The 16,535-nt window shown below is 34.7% G+C and overlaps 1 protein-coding gene across 1 annotated transcript in view; it reads right to left on the bottom strand.

Moving 5' to 3' along the window:
* Nucleotides 1–16,535, bottom strand: part of SLCO6A1 (solute carrier organic anion transporter family member 6A1) — a 96,953-nt gene that overhangs the window by 44,469 nt on the left and 35,949 nt on the right. The window contains exons 9-10 of the mRNA XM_040621958.1: nt 13,443–13,587; nt 2,299–2,494 (exon numbers count right to left, since the gene is read on the bottom strand). Coding sequence (XP_040477892.1) covers nt 2,299–2,494; nt 13,443–13,587 — 341 coding nt within the window. The remainder of the gene's footprint in view (nt 1–2,298; nt 2,495–13,442; nt 13,588–16,535) is intronic.

Genomic DNA, 16,535 nt, shown 5'->3' with positions numbered 1-16,535 from the left:
TTTATTTATTTATTTATTTATTTATTTATTTATTTATTCGACAGAGATAGAGACAGCCAGCGAGAGAGGGAACACAAGCAGGGGGAGTGGGAGAGGAAGAAGCAGGCTCATAGCGGAGGCCCCACAACGCCGGGATCTCGCCCTGAGCTGAAGGCAGATACTTAACCGCTGTGCCACCCAGGCGCCCCTGTTATTGATTTTTTTATTTGTTCAACCCTTTTCTTATTGTGAGGATGGGAGTGATGACTTACAAGTTCTTTACATACTGGAGTAGAAACTATAAGTCCTATTGTTCTTTATTGTTTTTCATGACACTTACTAATATAAAAACAATCTTAGTGTGCAGCCCATACAAAGACAGGAAATACAGATATAGATAGACACCTAAATTCTATGTATATGTACTTACTTTTCTACTTTGAGTTGATGTTTTACCACAATATTTAATATGTATAAGTCTTATAAACACAGAGGTCCTTTTCTTCTCTCCCTTTATAGTTGTCATATATACAACATCTATAACCTTTGAAAAACTACACCAGACAATGTTATACTTCTTTGATTTTGAGAGTTACATATATTTTAAACTTCAGATGAAAATTTAGTCTACTTCCTAGTATACTTTTCACTTCTTTTACTCTTCCTTTGTGCTTCAAGTTTTCCTCTAAGATTATTTTGCTTCAGACGGAAAAAATACTTAATTTCTTTTAGAGATAATAACATAGAGATAATAACTTTACGAGTTATCTTTTGCCTGAGAATATCTTTATTTCATTTTCACTCTTGAAGGATATTTTTACTGGATAATGATTTATGAGTCGACAGTTTGTTTTGTTTTGTTGTCTTTCAGGATTCCAAAGATATTGTTTTACTCTCTTCTGAACCCATGGTTTCTGAAGAGAAATTCTTGGTCATTTGTATTATTGCTCATATCAATATTGTTTTAACATTGTTATTTAATAATGATGCTATCTGGATCCCTTGTGGTCTGTTCTCTTGTCTGTTTTGTCTGATAATTTTTGGTATTATCTTTTTTTTTTTAGAGTGTTGGTTTTTTCTGCTGCTAGTTAGAGTGCTGGCTGACCAAATTAATCCAATTAGAGACCAAATTAACTCCTGGCTAGGCTACAGTACTTCTGGAAGTTCCTCCTTCTTAGGTCTTAGCCTTACAGAGATATCAGAGAACTTGTAGTGTTTATCACAGTTCCCCTCCCCAGTGTTTTCTAAACGCACTCTCATTTACTACAGAGTATCACAGTACTGCTAGACTTTTCCTCTACTTTTTATAAGATTTCTGCTTGATTTCAGCAACTTACATTCATAATTCAGCAAATGTACTGAGTGAAAACCCAAGAGTATTGCCTCATTTGTCTCTCTCTCTCTTCTCTCTGATATCCTGCCCAACCCTATTTTTGTCTCTCTAGGTTGATGCATCTGTCACAAATGTGTGCTATTTCTTATCATCTAACTAGATGCTTTTTGCCCAGACCTTTGCCCAAATTCTCAGCTTCTTGACAATGTTGAGAATTAGCAAATATCTCTAAAGTATCCAGCTGCAAAAAGTTGCTTCTCTTCTTAAGGGTCTGCCGTATTTCAGAATTTTGGCCTTTGAATTTCTATTTGCCTAAACAATCCTCTGATGCCTTGAGACAAATCTTTTAAACTTGATTCAGTTTTTTATAGTTGTTCTCAGTGGGAGCATTGGTCTGCCACAAGCTACTCCAGTGTAGGCAGAAGTGAAACTCTTTATTTTTTTACTTACTTTACTTGCTCAATCCTTAGGTTTTCTATTGAAATTCTATTCCCCTGTATTTAGTATCAATCTCTGCCAAGTTCTTTGAATTTTTGCATGTTTAGCTTAAAGGAGACCTTACTTACACATACTTTCAGAGGAACTTCAGTTCTATTCTTTGATGTCTATAAAAAGGCAGATATACCAATTCAGGAACACAAGGTAAGGCTGCATATAGTCAGTATTGTCTCTTAGTTGTTAGCCACTTTAATACAGAATATTACTTCTAGGTTCTGAATCATTTCAATGCCTTTTTTTTCTTTAGTACTTTATGCATAAGCAGCACGTCGCTAGCTTCCATCATGATATTTCTGCCCTTAATATGAAAGGTGAAATTATGCTTTATATTTATTTTACATGTTAAATAATTCCAAGAATGGTATAAACTTGGTATATAGATATATATATCTATATATATATACACGGGTTACTAGATAATTATTAACTGACTGAGAAATACACTGTTGGTTCAAATGTAAAAATCCAATATACAAAATAATATTTACCCGGCATAATCTTCATTGATCCCAGCAAGTGGTATTGGATTACAGTGTACAAAAATTACAAACCCAAAGAATGTAAGTGATATAACAGATGTAACCATTACAAATCTCATAAGGGCTTTACAAGACATGCGTAACTTGGAAACAATGATACCTCCCAGAAGCTGGCCAAGTCCACCTCCTGGAAGTAAAACAAATCCTGAAAGAAAGGCAGAGAAGGAAAGAAAACAGTTTAAAAAAAATAGTCAGCTAAAAAAATAGTACAGAAAATTCATATGTAGATGCAATCCCCCTGCTCTAAACATACAGCAAACATAGATTTAAATAAAAAGACAATGAAAACTTAAAGGCATGATAAACATCTCAACAAACCTGAACCTTAAGAGTACAAATTTGGGAGTAGGGCTAAAACTATAGGCCTAATGGAATGATGGAGAAGTTTTGCTCCTATGTGGTAATGGCATCTAAGATAAATCCAGAACTTAATTCATGCAAAACAGAAGATGAGAACTGTCTTATTCAGAGCTATTATTGAATAGTTGCCTGGATTTATACTTTACATCAAGAGACATGCCCATGACAAGAATTCAAAAACAGAGGTTCATTACCAAGAATTAAACTAAGCCACCCACTGGTTCTGTGAATGGGTGTGCAATATTAACAATCTCACAACAAAGTGGGATTTCAGAATAGCCATTATCGGGAATACTTCTTTTCAATCAAGCATAAAGGATTAGATAGAGGCAAGCAGGAGGAGGATAAGAAAGAGGAGGAAGAAGACATATAATTAGAAAATAGTCATATGAAAGTAGTACAGTAAATGCATACATTGATATAATCTCCTTTGCTCCAAATATAAAGAAGTGGTAGATTTAAATAGGAATATAGCAAGAGAAATATAAGGCAAAATAAATTCCCATTAACATCAGATTCAATTTATATCATTGAAGATCTGTGGGAAGCTTGTAAATAAGTAATTTTAGAATGCTTAAAAAGATAAATGAAAGTTTAACTGCCATAAAAATGAAGAAGAAATAAAATAAAAAGAGAAAGGAATGAAAAGAGCAGACGAATAAAAAATTAATAAACCTGGACATTTAAAAATATAATTGTTAAAATAAAAACTGAAGTCCCAGGCCAGAGACATTTGCAGTTAATAAATTAGAAGACGGCATCATGTTTTTCATGCACTATGTTATTAAAAAAAAAGAGTGAAAGGAGAATAACCAAGATAAGCAGTTAAAAGACAATAAGTACAGTGGAGAAATATGATAAACATTACCCAGATGAACAAGGTCAAATTCAAAAGTAGTAAGCCATGGTGATAGTACGCACCCTTCATATGATTTGATGAAAATGCCACTCTACTTCTATGATCCTCCCTCTAAAACCCATAACCCCTGTCTAATCACAGGGCGGGGGGAAATCAGACAATTCCCAATTAAGGAACATTCTAAATCATACCTGACCAGCACATCTCAAAACTGTTCAAGGTCATAAAAAACAATGGAATACTTAGAAGCTGTCAAACCCAGTAGAATCCTAAGGGATATGACAACTAAATATAATATATCTTAAATGAGATCCTGGGATAGAAAAAAGGACATTATATAAAAGCAAAGGAAAAAAAAATAAAATACTGACTTTAGTTAGTATTGATATTGGTTCATTAATTGTAACAAAACTACCATACTAATGTGATGTTAATAATAGGGAAACTAGGTGTGCAGTGTATGGGAGCTGTCTGTACTATCTTCATTTTTTTTTTTTGAAAATTTAAAACTAATCAGAAAGTAACTTTAAAAAAAAACACAGTGGGAAAAGAATAAGAGGCACTACAAAATGTTTTACAGCACTTGTGAGAAGTATAATAGAATGAATGTCAGAGAAATAATATATGAAGAATTGAAAGTGAGAATGAGAAATTTCCATCATTAAAAAATATATTAGTTGTGGGAATAAAACTAGTCTCCAACCACTGAGAATGATTAAGAATAAATAATTAAATCTATCCTAAGACACACAGAAGTAAGGTAAGAAAACTTCATACCATCAAGAATAAAGCAAAAATCGTGAAATCTGCCAAATAGCACGTTACTTGCCAAAGAATGATAATTATAGCTAATTCATAAAATGATAAAATTAATAATCTAGACTAGACATGAACACATTCACTCACTCTTGAAGACTGGGGCTAGTGAACTATCAATGTGTAGTTAAAATCTCCTGAAGAAAACAAAGGGAATAAAATGAAAAAAAAGAAAAATGAGTCCATTGAGAGAGGACAGGATAGTAGGGGAGAAAAGAAGCAATTTGAAGGGTAATAAAGAAATACAATTAAGAAGTTAAAAGCTACTAAAAAATGTCAGAATCCACAATAACGATAAATGGATAAAGCCTAACTATTAAAATGACAGATTATCAAATTGGATATTTTTTAAAGAAAAATCTGAAAATAAAGTACTAAAAAATGTGCCATGAAGGGGTGCCTGGGTGGCTCAGCCCTTAAGCATCTGCCTTCGGCTCAGGTCATTATCCCAGGGTCCTGGGATGGAGCCAGCATCGGGCTCCCTCCTCAGTGGAAAGCCTGCTTCTCCCTCTCACACTCCCCTCACTTGTGTTCCCTCTCTCGCTGTCTCTCTCTGTCAAATAAATAAATAAAATCTTTATTTAAAAAATGTGCCATGAAATGTAGCTCATAAACATATATATATATACCTAATGACATTGTATAAAATAAATGTTAAAATTGCCCAGAAAATTAAGAAACCATAAGCAAAGTATTTTTTCTCAGCTTTCTCATAAACAGAGACTTAGCTTACAACATTACTAAAGATATGGAAAGTATTACTTGATGTGAATAGTTATTTAAAAAGAGAAACAAAACCATATATTTAAAAACTAAAAATCTTTTCTCAATAAGACATGACTTAAATAAAAACATGATAAGAACCATAACTTAAAAATACTTACAATAGAAAAATAATGAAAATTACATCTAAATGTATGAGATGCTACTAAGGAAAATCTATAAAGAATTATGCCACCATGATAAGGTTGTTAGAATTAATTGACTCAATATTAATTGCTTAGAAAAGTATCCAGGAACACAGTAAATATATGAATGTTTGAAAAAAGGTAGACATTCACAAACAAATTCATTAGAAAACAAAAAAAGTACAAATTAATAGAGTTGGGGCAATATTTATCAAGAAAATTGTGGGAATTGGAACTGAATCAGGAGACTTCAGAGGGTGAGAAGTAAGCCTGAAAGTAAGGAAGTCAAGAAGAGGCAAACCATTATCCCAGAATCTCAGAAATGAAGAGCAATAGGTACCATTAAAAGCAGGAGTTGAGACAAAGATAAAAACAAGGGGAATGGATGGCAGTCTATATAAAATGTTTGAGCTCCAAGTCCTAGCTCCATCCCCATGGCATATAACTGACCCAGGAAAAGGCCCTTGGTTTATTTAGCTTGAACCCAACAACTACAGATTTGGGAGAATCACGAACATTTGTGAGCAAAAAACTGAGAACCCAACTCAGCTAGGAAAATACTGTCTGTCAGGCTCTTGCCCTAGGCAATAAGAAAATACTGGCACAGGGAGTTCAACAATTAAATGGCTAGCTCTTTGAAGGCTACCCCAAAAGGAAACAAAGCAGTTGAAAATTCAACCAGTGCTGCCAGGATACAAGAGCTGGGCACAAACAACACACATAGGAGACGACCCTGAAGTGCCAAGTTCTGGTGAACCGAGGACGCTGCCCTATAGAGCACTACAGGACCTCTTCTTCATAAGGCCATTACTTTCAAAAGTAGGAGACATATCTGACCTCTCTAACAAAGGGAAACAGACACAGAGGGTTAAACAAAATGAGGAGACAGAGGAATATGTCCCAAATGAAATAACAGGACAAAACAAAACCACAGCAAAAGATCTAAGTGAAACAGATATAAGTAGTATGCTTGATAGAGAATTCGAAGTAATGACCATAAAGATACTCACTGGACTTGAGAAGAGTGGAGAATTTCAGTGAGACCCTTAAAAAAGAGATAGAAAAATGCAAGAAAGAACCAATCAGATGAAGAACACAACAAACAAAATTAAAAATACACTAGATGGAATAAATAGCAGGCTAGAGGAAGTGGAGGAACAAATTAGAGACTTGAATAGAGTAATGGAAAGAAATCAAGCTGAGCAGGTGAGGAAAAAATTATGCAAAATGAGAATAGACTTATAGTACTCAGTGACTCCATCAAGCACAACAACATTCACATTATAGTGATCCCAGAAAAAGAAAAAATAGTTGAATATTCCCTAGTCTGAGGAAGGAATCAGTTATCCAGATCCAGGAGGCACAGATATCCCCCAACAAAATCAACCCAAGATGTCCACATCAAGACACACAGTAATTGAAATGGCAAGAAGCAATGATAAAGAGAGAATTTTAAAAGCACTACGAGAAGACAGTTACATACAAGGAAAACACCAGAAGGCTATCAGCAGATTTCTCAGCAGAAAGTTTGCAGGCCAGAAGAAAATGACATGAAAGGAAAAAAATTTACAGCTAAGAATACTCAATCCAGCAAGGCTAACATTCAGAATAGAAGGAGAGATAGAGTTTCCCAGACAAACAACAGCTAAAAGAGTCCATGTTAAAGGGGACTCTGTGAGGGAAAAAAATGTTAAAGGGGACTCTGTGAGGGGAAAAAAAAAATAAGTAAAAGTAAGAAAAATAGGAAGTTTAAAAAGCAGTGAAAATAAGTATATCTGTAAAAATCAGTCAAGGAACTCACAAAATAAAAGGACATAAACTATGATGCTATCTACTTAAAACATAGAGGAAGGGTTGAAAAATAAAGAATAGGCTCAAACTTAAGTGACCATCAACTTAATATAGACTGATTTACACAGAAGATATTATATATAAACCTAATGGTAACCGCAAATCAAAAACCAGTAATAAATATGTAAAAAATAAAGAGAAAATAATCCAAGTATATCATTGGAACTAATAAATAAATTCAAAAAAGTCACAGGATACAAAATCAACCTACAGAAATCTGTTGCATTTCTATAGACTAATAACAAAGCAGCAGAAAGAGAAATTAAGAAAATAATGCCACTTACAATTGCACCCAAAATAATAAAATACCTAGGAATAAGCTTAAACAAAGAGGTAAAAGACCTGTACTGAAAACCATAAAACACTGATGTAAGAAATTGAAGACGACACAAAGAAATGGAAAAACATACCATGTCTATGGATTAGAAGAACAAATACTGCTAAAATGTCTATACTACCGAAAGCAATCTGCACCTTTAATGTAGTCCCTGTCAAAATACCAAAAGCATTTTTCACAGAGCTAGAACAAATAATCCTAAAATTTGTATGGAACCACAAAAGATCCCAAATAGCCAAAGTCACCTTAAAAAAGAAAAGCAAAGCTGGAGGCATCACAATTCCAGACCTCAAGCTGTATTACAAAGCTTTACATAAATAGTATGATACTGGCACAAAAATAGATAAAGAGATCAAGAGAAGAGAAAACCAAGAAATAAACCCAAAACTACATGATCAATTAATCTTCAACAAAGCAAAGAATAGTAATGGGGAAAAGACAGTCTCTTCAACAGATAGTGTTGGGAAAACTGGACATTGATGTGCAAAAAATGGAACTGGGCCACTTTCTTACACTGTACAAAAATAAATTCAAAATGGATTAAGGACCTAAATGTGAGATCTCAAACCATAAAAAGCTGAGGTTTGCCACACTGTAACAACTATTATTAAGACTCATACTGGTTAGACAAAGGATTCCTCTTGATTTCAGACAACAGTTATAGAGACGTACAATTATAATGCATGTGAAAAGAGGGAAATTTACAACCACTATAGACAGAAACCAGTGAATCATTAGAAGTTGATTTGATTTGTTGGTTTGTTGATGAGATAGCGGAGTGAGCAATTGCTTGTTAATGTAAATTGGTAATAGCTAGGCTGTCTGAGGGCCTAATTCCTCCTACAGTCTGTCATGCCAACCTTGGATCCATTCTAGGACAAAAGTAAAACATCTCCGTTGTTTTGCTATAATATTGTGACCCTCTCAGGAAGATTTCCCTAAGAAAAACATTTTCCCGTGTAAAACCATAGATGAGGCACTGAATAGAATTTGGACTCTTAAACTGCCTCAGAAAAGGAGGTAAAATGACCTTGTGGGTGAGGCTTTGGAATTCAGTGTACTTTTGTTGTGGCTTCAATATACTAATGCTGTAGCTTTCAATTGTATATTAAATTCCAAAATGTATAACTGGTAATTATATTTAAAAACTTGTGCTATATATGCTCCTAAACTCCAAAAGTAAAGATGAAATACATAAATTGAAATACCAAAACCTGTGTCCCTATCTCCTCTTGTATGGTCCAACAGAAATAACATAGAATCCTGGGAGGATAACGGAAAATCCCAGCCTTGATTATGGCCTTAAAGGAAGCAGGGGTAGTAAGAGAATAAGAATGAGCAATAACTGAATTCAACAGACCTTATGCCCAGTGAAAACAGTTATCAAGGAATTGATATTTACAGCAGATTAACCACCAATTAAATTTAGTTATTGTTCCTATATTCCTTGAAGTCCCAGACGTTGTGAAGTAACTACATTTATGGCACACTTGAATGGCATTTGAGATGCTGTCTTGGACATTGCCAAGACCTTCTTTTGTATCCCATTAGCAACCAAAGACAAATTCTCAGTCATGCTGCAAGGCCACAAATATATATATGCAGTATTTCCTAAACTCCCCTGACTATTACAAGGGGGTATATCAGGATTTATTGTGAGTACCATTACTCACTGTGCCAAAACCTTTCAATGATAAATAAATATTCAGTTGGATGAAGGGTCAGAAGTCTCAGACTCAAAGGCTCTGACTTTGGTGTAACCACACCTTCAATCAGCAAAGATGACTGATAAAGCCCAACAAAATCCAGAAGACTGCTCATCAAGTTTTGGGGGAATTATTCAGACAGATTCACAATGCTCAACCCCTCTGTCAATTAAGGACAAATTGTTGTCCCTCTTCCCCCCAACCAAAAGGCAGCATAGCATCACTTTGGACTCTGAGATTACAAGCAGTAGCTGACTCATGGATATTCTATTTTAGTGGTATTTTCAATCAGCTAACCCACAAGGGGTGTAATCCAGACCCAAATTTGAAGCTAAGCAACAGGCTATGGCATACTTCTTGCTTCGAGGCACCACAAACCTAATTATCCATTTGAGCTACAAGTCTCTATAACTGCGCATTTTGTGTACTGGAGCATTCTGGAAGAGGGAGCCAGCCTCCTCATCCCTTGGGGTTTGGACTCACTGACTCCCTAAAACAGCTAGTTTGGAAAAACAACTCTTAGCTTACTACTGGCCTCTTGTCAAAACTGAAGCCCTGACCCGAGGAGGCTTTGTGACTCTGTGGACTGATATTCTCATTTCGGGATACTCTAAATCCTATTCACAACTATTTGACAAGCCTTCCTTGTCAAGTGAAAATGGTATATTCAGGCTATAGGGATATTCATAAGAGATCTTCGAGTGTTCAAAGAAACATCACCAGTAGATCAAATAGCCCTCAGAAGACTGTGGAAATCTTTCTCAGAGGAGCTTCTTGGATGGATTATTGACATATTATTTATATGTACCACCCTGAAGGCAGTTATTACTATAATAAGAGTAATACTCTCAGAAAAGGTGGTATAAAATTTTTTCCTGACTTTAGTTGAAATAATCCGTGACACTACACCTCTTCCTCAGAAAGCGTTCTGATCAGCCTCTGCCACTGATCAGCACTATTTCAGACAGAATTGCCCAAAACTTCATCCTTGTAGGCCAAGGTAGAATATATACAATTGCTAATACTTTCTGTTATATCTGAATTAATAATTCAGGCTAAGTTAAAAGGTCAATACAGAAACTTAAGGAGAAAGCCATCTTGCATTCTAAGGTAGACCATGAGGGCCAAAGGATTTATTTAGCTGGTTGGGTCCAAGACTTTAACAGCATGACTGAGGCCAAATACTCCATGTGGCCTTACCCTGTTGCTTGGAGTTTTGTTGATATTATCCTTTAATTAAACACTGTACTTAAACAAATTGAATGAATTTAGTCCCACTCTTTTCATGAGATTTATCAGAATGGCAAACAACATGGTGGACTCATGGCAAAATATTGTCATTATGGCCCTTAAAACTGCCGTATTTTTTTACTTTGGACTATTTGCAGTCTGACAATGGTATGCCCTGTTTCATAAAATCTGCTCCATAATAGGCTGGTGGCCAAAATTTTTGCATATCTCAATATTTGTTTTTTATTTGTCCCACATGTTTTATGTTCCGTATTTCTTTCTTGTTTTTTTTAAATTATTAATCAAATTTTTCAAATTAATATACTCGTTTACTCTTTTTTTTTTTTAACTATTACTGGTTACCCTAAATGTTACTGCGTGTGTCCTTGACTTTTTACAACATAAAATAAATGATAATATTTACAACTTTCCCATTAATGCCAGAATCTTAAAACATTTAATACTAACTACAACCTCTTTTGGAGAGCCAATTCTTAGTATCTAGTAAAACCGAAGATGTACACAATATCAATTCACCTTTAATGTCTAACCCTAGACCAACTTTTATAAATGTGCACAAGTAGACATGTATGAGCCTATTCATTATGGCATTGTTTGGAAGAATGAAAAGTTGGAGGCAAATTCATGCCCATTAGTACAATGATAGACAAATAAACAGTGGTATATTCATAAAATAGAATTCCACAGCATTAAATAGATAGACAACAATGTGAATCTGATGGAAATAATTTCAGATGAAAGTAGCAGAAGAATATAAACAAAATGATACATGAATTTTAAAAACAGACTATACAGATAGGCCTACAAGCAGTAAAAATACACACATGTTTGGGATGATTGCACTCTAACTTTAGAATAATGGCTATTTGTAAGGGGAAAGGAAGAGAGGTGGGACAGGAGCAATGCAGAAGTCAAAAACAAGGGGCGCCTGGGTGGCACAGTGGTTAAGCGTCTGCCTTCGGCTCAGGGTGTGATCCCGGCATGATGGGATTGAGCCCCACATCAGGCTCCTCTGCTATGAGCCTGCTTCTTCCTCTCCCACTCCCCCTGCTTGTGTTCCCTCTCTCGCTGGCTGTCTCTATCTCTGTCGAATAAATAAATAAAATCTTAAAAAAAAAAAAAAGAAGTCAAAAACAAGATGAATCCAAGAAAGTGCACACCAAGACATAATAATTAAAATGTCAAAAATTAATGATAAAGAATCTTAAACGCAGCAAGAAAAAGCAACTAGTGACATACAAGTGAAACCCTATAAGGCTATTTGCTGATTTTTCAGCAGAAAATTTGCAGGCCAGAAAGAAGTAGCACAAATATTCAAAGTGTTGAAAGAAAAAAAACTACAACCAAGAATACTCTACCCAGAAAGGTTATCATCCAGAATTGAAGGCAAGAAAAATAATTTCCCAGATAAATAGAAGTTAAGAATTCGTCACCACTAAACTAGCCTTGTAAGAAATGTTAAAAGGACTTCTTTAAGTGGAAAATAAAAAGCCATAACTAGAAGTAAGAAATTATGAAAGGAAAAATTTCACTGGTAAAAGCAAATATAAAGTAAAACTTGTAGATCACCTATAAAGCTGGTATGAAGGTTAAAGGACAAAAGTAGTAAAAGCAATTACATCTAAAAAATTAGTTAACAGTTTCATAAACTTTAAAAATGCAAAAGCACATATATAAAACATGGAGGGTAGACAGTAAAAATACAGAGCTTTTAAAATGTGTTCAAACTAAAGCAACCATCAACCAAATACAGACTGTCACATACTTGGGATGTTATATAGAAACTTCATGGTAACCACAAACCAAAACCTATAATGACATATAAAAGATAAAGTGAAAGCAATCCAAACGTAACACTAAAGAAAGTCATCAATTAGAAGAAAGAAACAGAGTAGAATTACAAAAATAACTAGAAAACAGTAAACTCAATAGTAATAAGTATGTACCTATCAATAATTATTTTTAAGTAAATGGTCTAAGTGTCCCCATTTAGACTGAAGGGATTAAAAATAACATGTGTATCTCTTTCTCTCTCTAAAAGAAGTGGGGGAGGGGGCGCCTGGTTGACTCAGTTGATTAAGCGCCCAACTCTTGATCTGGGCTCAGGTCATGATCTCAGGGTCGTGAGATCAAGCCCCACATCAGGCTCCACACCTAGTGTGGAGCCTGCTTAAGATTCTCTCTCTCCCCCTCTCCCTCTGCCCATCTCCCCACCTCTCTATCTCTCTCTCTCAAATAAATAAATAAAATAGAACTTATATACTGCCTACAAGAGACATATTTCAGACACGTGAAAAGATGTTCAACATCACTCATCATTAGGGAAATTCAAATTGAAACCACAATCAGATATCACCTCACACATGTCAGAATGGTTAGAATCAAAACCACAAACTGTTGGCAAAGATGTGGAGGAAAAGGAACCCTTGTACACTGTTGGTGGGAATGCAAACTGGTACAGCCACTATTTACAAAGCCAAATTGTAGAAGCAGCCAAAGTGTCCATTGATAGATGAATGGATAAAGACAATGCGAAATATATATACAATGGAATATTACTCAGCCATAAAAAGAATGCAATCTTGCCATTCACAACCATATGAATGGTCCTAGGGGGTGTAATGCTGAGCGAAATAAGTCAGTCAGAGAAAACAAATACCATATGATTTCACTCATATGTGGAATTTAAGAAACAAAACAAATGAACAAAGAGAAAAGGGACAAACAAAAACCCAGACTCTAAATACAGATAACAAGCTGGTGGTTGCCAGAGGGGAGGTGGGTGGGGGAGTAGGTAAAATAAAGGAGATTAAGAGTACACTTACTGTGATGAGCACTGAGTAATGTACAGAATCATTGAAAAATAATAAAATAAAATAAGATAAATAAAACTTGAGCAAATGCTATTATTCCTACTTTATGCTTATTTGAAATATTCATAAATACATATAAGAAAACTTTATATAAAAACTTCAAAATGAGTACAATGAGCAGAAATGGTCTACCTGCAATTTTAGTTGCTGTAGAGTGTTTTAATAAAAACTGATTTTCTATATATATAGGCAAATATTCAGAAGCTCCAATAAAAACTAAAGATTCTGAAGCTTTGGTCAGAGCTAGGCATATAAATACTGGATTCTTCAACAGAACCTGAAATAGAAATGTTATATACAAATTATTTTATTTTGTTAAGTAAAGAAGAATAGATTTATTCACTCACATGTTAATGACCAATTAGCAAAAATTTTGCCTTTCCCAATCTAAACTGAATATATATATATATATATCAAAATTTGCAATTCACCAATATACAAATACCATTAAAGACATGTAGTGTTTGAACCATTTTTATTTATTTGACCTCCATACCACCTATAATTTTTATATATGAGTATGGCAGGTCCTACTTTCAGAGTTTCTAATTCAGTAGGTCTGGAGCAGGGTCCAAGAATTTGCGTTTTTAACAAATTCCCAGGCAATGATGATGATGATGGCCTGGGAGCCACACTAAGAACCACTGCACTAGATAATTTTTGTGTTTGGACTCTTTAGAATTAAAATGAACAGACTCATAGGTTAATCCAGTTGATGAGACTTATTATAATGTTACACAGTAAAGTAAGAAAGCCAAAAACACTCTCTAAGTAGCTGAATGATTCAGCACTCATAAAGAGAAAATGATTCAGAAGCAAATGGCAGCTAACCTGGTCTGCCTGGTCTGCTCTCTAGTGGGCATTCCATTGCTTTGTCTTAATTGCTACAAAGGCCCAGATATTCAGTTTCTGTCAGCTTATTGTGCCTATATCTACTTCTATCACAGCTACTCACTATAATGTCTCTCCATTTGCTTCTCTATCTCAATGGTCTTTGCACATTCATTTTCTCTATGTCAGTTTATTAAAGCTGTGTCGTTTAAGTTTCCCAGCCTTTCTCCTATTTATACTCTTCCAAGAAAGAGAAATTAACTAGTTGTTTTATAACAGGTGTCCTATTGGATATTTTCTCAAGTTACTTAATTGGTTTTTGGGAATTCTAAGGATTGCTATCTTAGGCTCAAGTTCTGATACCACACCTAGTTTTTACCAGGACATTTGAAGTACACCATAGAGCATGGCAACTCATGCACAAGGAAACCCTTCTGGGCACTTCATTCAAAAGGGCTATGGGAACGTTACTTAGAAAGAAACTGGAAACATAGCAAACACTCGGAATACAACAGACCTTTCCAATGAAGTGTCTAGGCTTTCCTCTTTTTTTAAAAAAAAAAAAATCTATTTTTTACTTAAATATAAATATGGGAGACAAAGAAAAAGGCTAGACATAAAACCAGTATTCAAGGGATTTCATGTGATAAAATCAGGCTTAATTATGGTAGGTGTCGAAAAAGAAAAGGAGGAACTGAATTAGTTCTGCACAGTAGCAGGTAATTTCATGCAACAGCCATTTCTTGTAGCACTGTGGCTCCCAGCCCTACTCCATCACAGAGTTTGTCTAAAACCATGGTCTTTACTACACTAGAGGAGGTCCATGCTGGTCTGGGAGGTATGGTTTTAAATGGTAACCAATCAACATGGTACTCCTGCATGTACTTACTTAGTAAGAGTCTGAAACAAGGACAGGATCAGCAAAATATAAAGTAAATGGTATAATGGACACAGACAAGTAGACTAAGATACAGGACAGAGCTCAAGTAGCAGTGGGAAACAAATGTCAACGAGGAAACTGATGCAAAGAAATGTTGCAGGAAGGAAAGAGCTCCCAAAGACTCAACCAAGGTTCACTGAAGATGGGTGTGTAGTGTCCCAATTAATTATGGAACTTTTTCTTTCATGTGGTAGAAGCATTAATCTACTTCCTACCCTAATCAAGGTAGCATGACAGGAGACAATGATCTTGCCAGTAAAAGGCTTTGGTGTCTTCCAAATAGGAAGAAAACTTAAGTTGTAGAGGATACCAATAAACTTTGAATTTCTCAAGTGTTTTACTTGATCATTTAACTTCGCCTTTGCTCTGGTCTTGGTTCCTCATGAAGAACATCTATTATTAGCCATAGAAAATAAGTAATGGCTATCTTTATTAAATCTGTCAATAAGAGTAAAATACCTCATGTATAAAATGCTTTTTCAAGTTTAAAATGTTTCAGCCCTCTATCCTGAAACCTCACTTACTCAGCTTCTATAAACACCAATTTATTTCACCAAACCTAGTAGACAACTCAGAGACTGAAAATAATACATGATGTCCTGACATAAATATAAGTAATAAATATATTTTTAAAAATCATATTACTTATGTCAAATGTACATTGATTCTAGTTTCTATGATAGTAATTGACCTCCTTTCAAAGAAAGTTCAGTATTTTGACTAACAACAGTATAATATCTAAATAACTTGGACACTAGCTTCCTTTGATATATTCTGTCATCCGTTTCTAGTCACACAAGTAATGAATAACACTTTAAATTCAATTAGTCCTTTCTAGTTCAAGAAGTTCTTTCATATCATAAAATTCATTGACAATTCTTTGTTCACTGGAGTTCTAGTATATAAATGTCTTCTCTGTGAATAAGGTATGAGACTTAAGGCACGAGGTGAAGAAAAAGAAGGTAAAGTGCAGATCTCTCTGCTCCATACATTTAAAAACAGTTTTCTCATATAAAATCTTATTCCTTACCTGCTTCTAGCCAGTCTTAATTTCATTGTTTTTTTCCTTTTCCCTGACTTATTTCCCTAATTTCCAAGCTTTCTATTTTTATTCTTTAAAATATATTCCTAATCCATTATATTCTGAGAGCTATGGATAGTTATTGTTCTTATTCGTTGTTCAACTTTCTATTCTTAAGCTTAAACCCTTTGACTTTTTATTTATAACTTTTCACCTCACAGATATTATAACTTATTTTTACTTATTTTTTTCTTCAAATTTTTATTTAAATTCTAGTTAGTTAACATATAGTGCAATATTGGTTCAGGAGTAGAATTCAGCAACCAGTGCTCATCATAACAATAACCATCACCCATATAACCCATCCCCCTCCCACTTACCTCCAACAATCCTCAGTTTGTTCTCTCTCATTAAGAGTGTCTTATGATTTGTT

Source organism: Ursus maritimus, unplaced genomic scaffold (assembly GCF_017311325.1).
Source record: "Ursus maritimus isolate PB19 unplaced genomic scaffold, ASM1731132v1 scaffold_5, whole genome shotgun sequence".
NCBI classification, from domain to species: Eukaryota; Metazoa; Chordata; class Mammalia; order Carnivora; family Ursidae; genus Ursus; species Ursus maritimus.
Note: the sequence above shows the minus strand (reverse complement) of the source record. Positions and strands in the feature narration are given on the sequence as shown.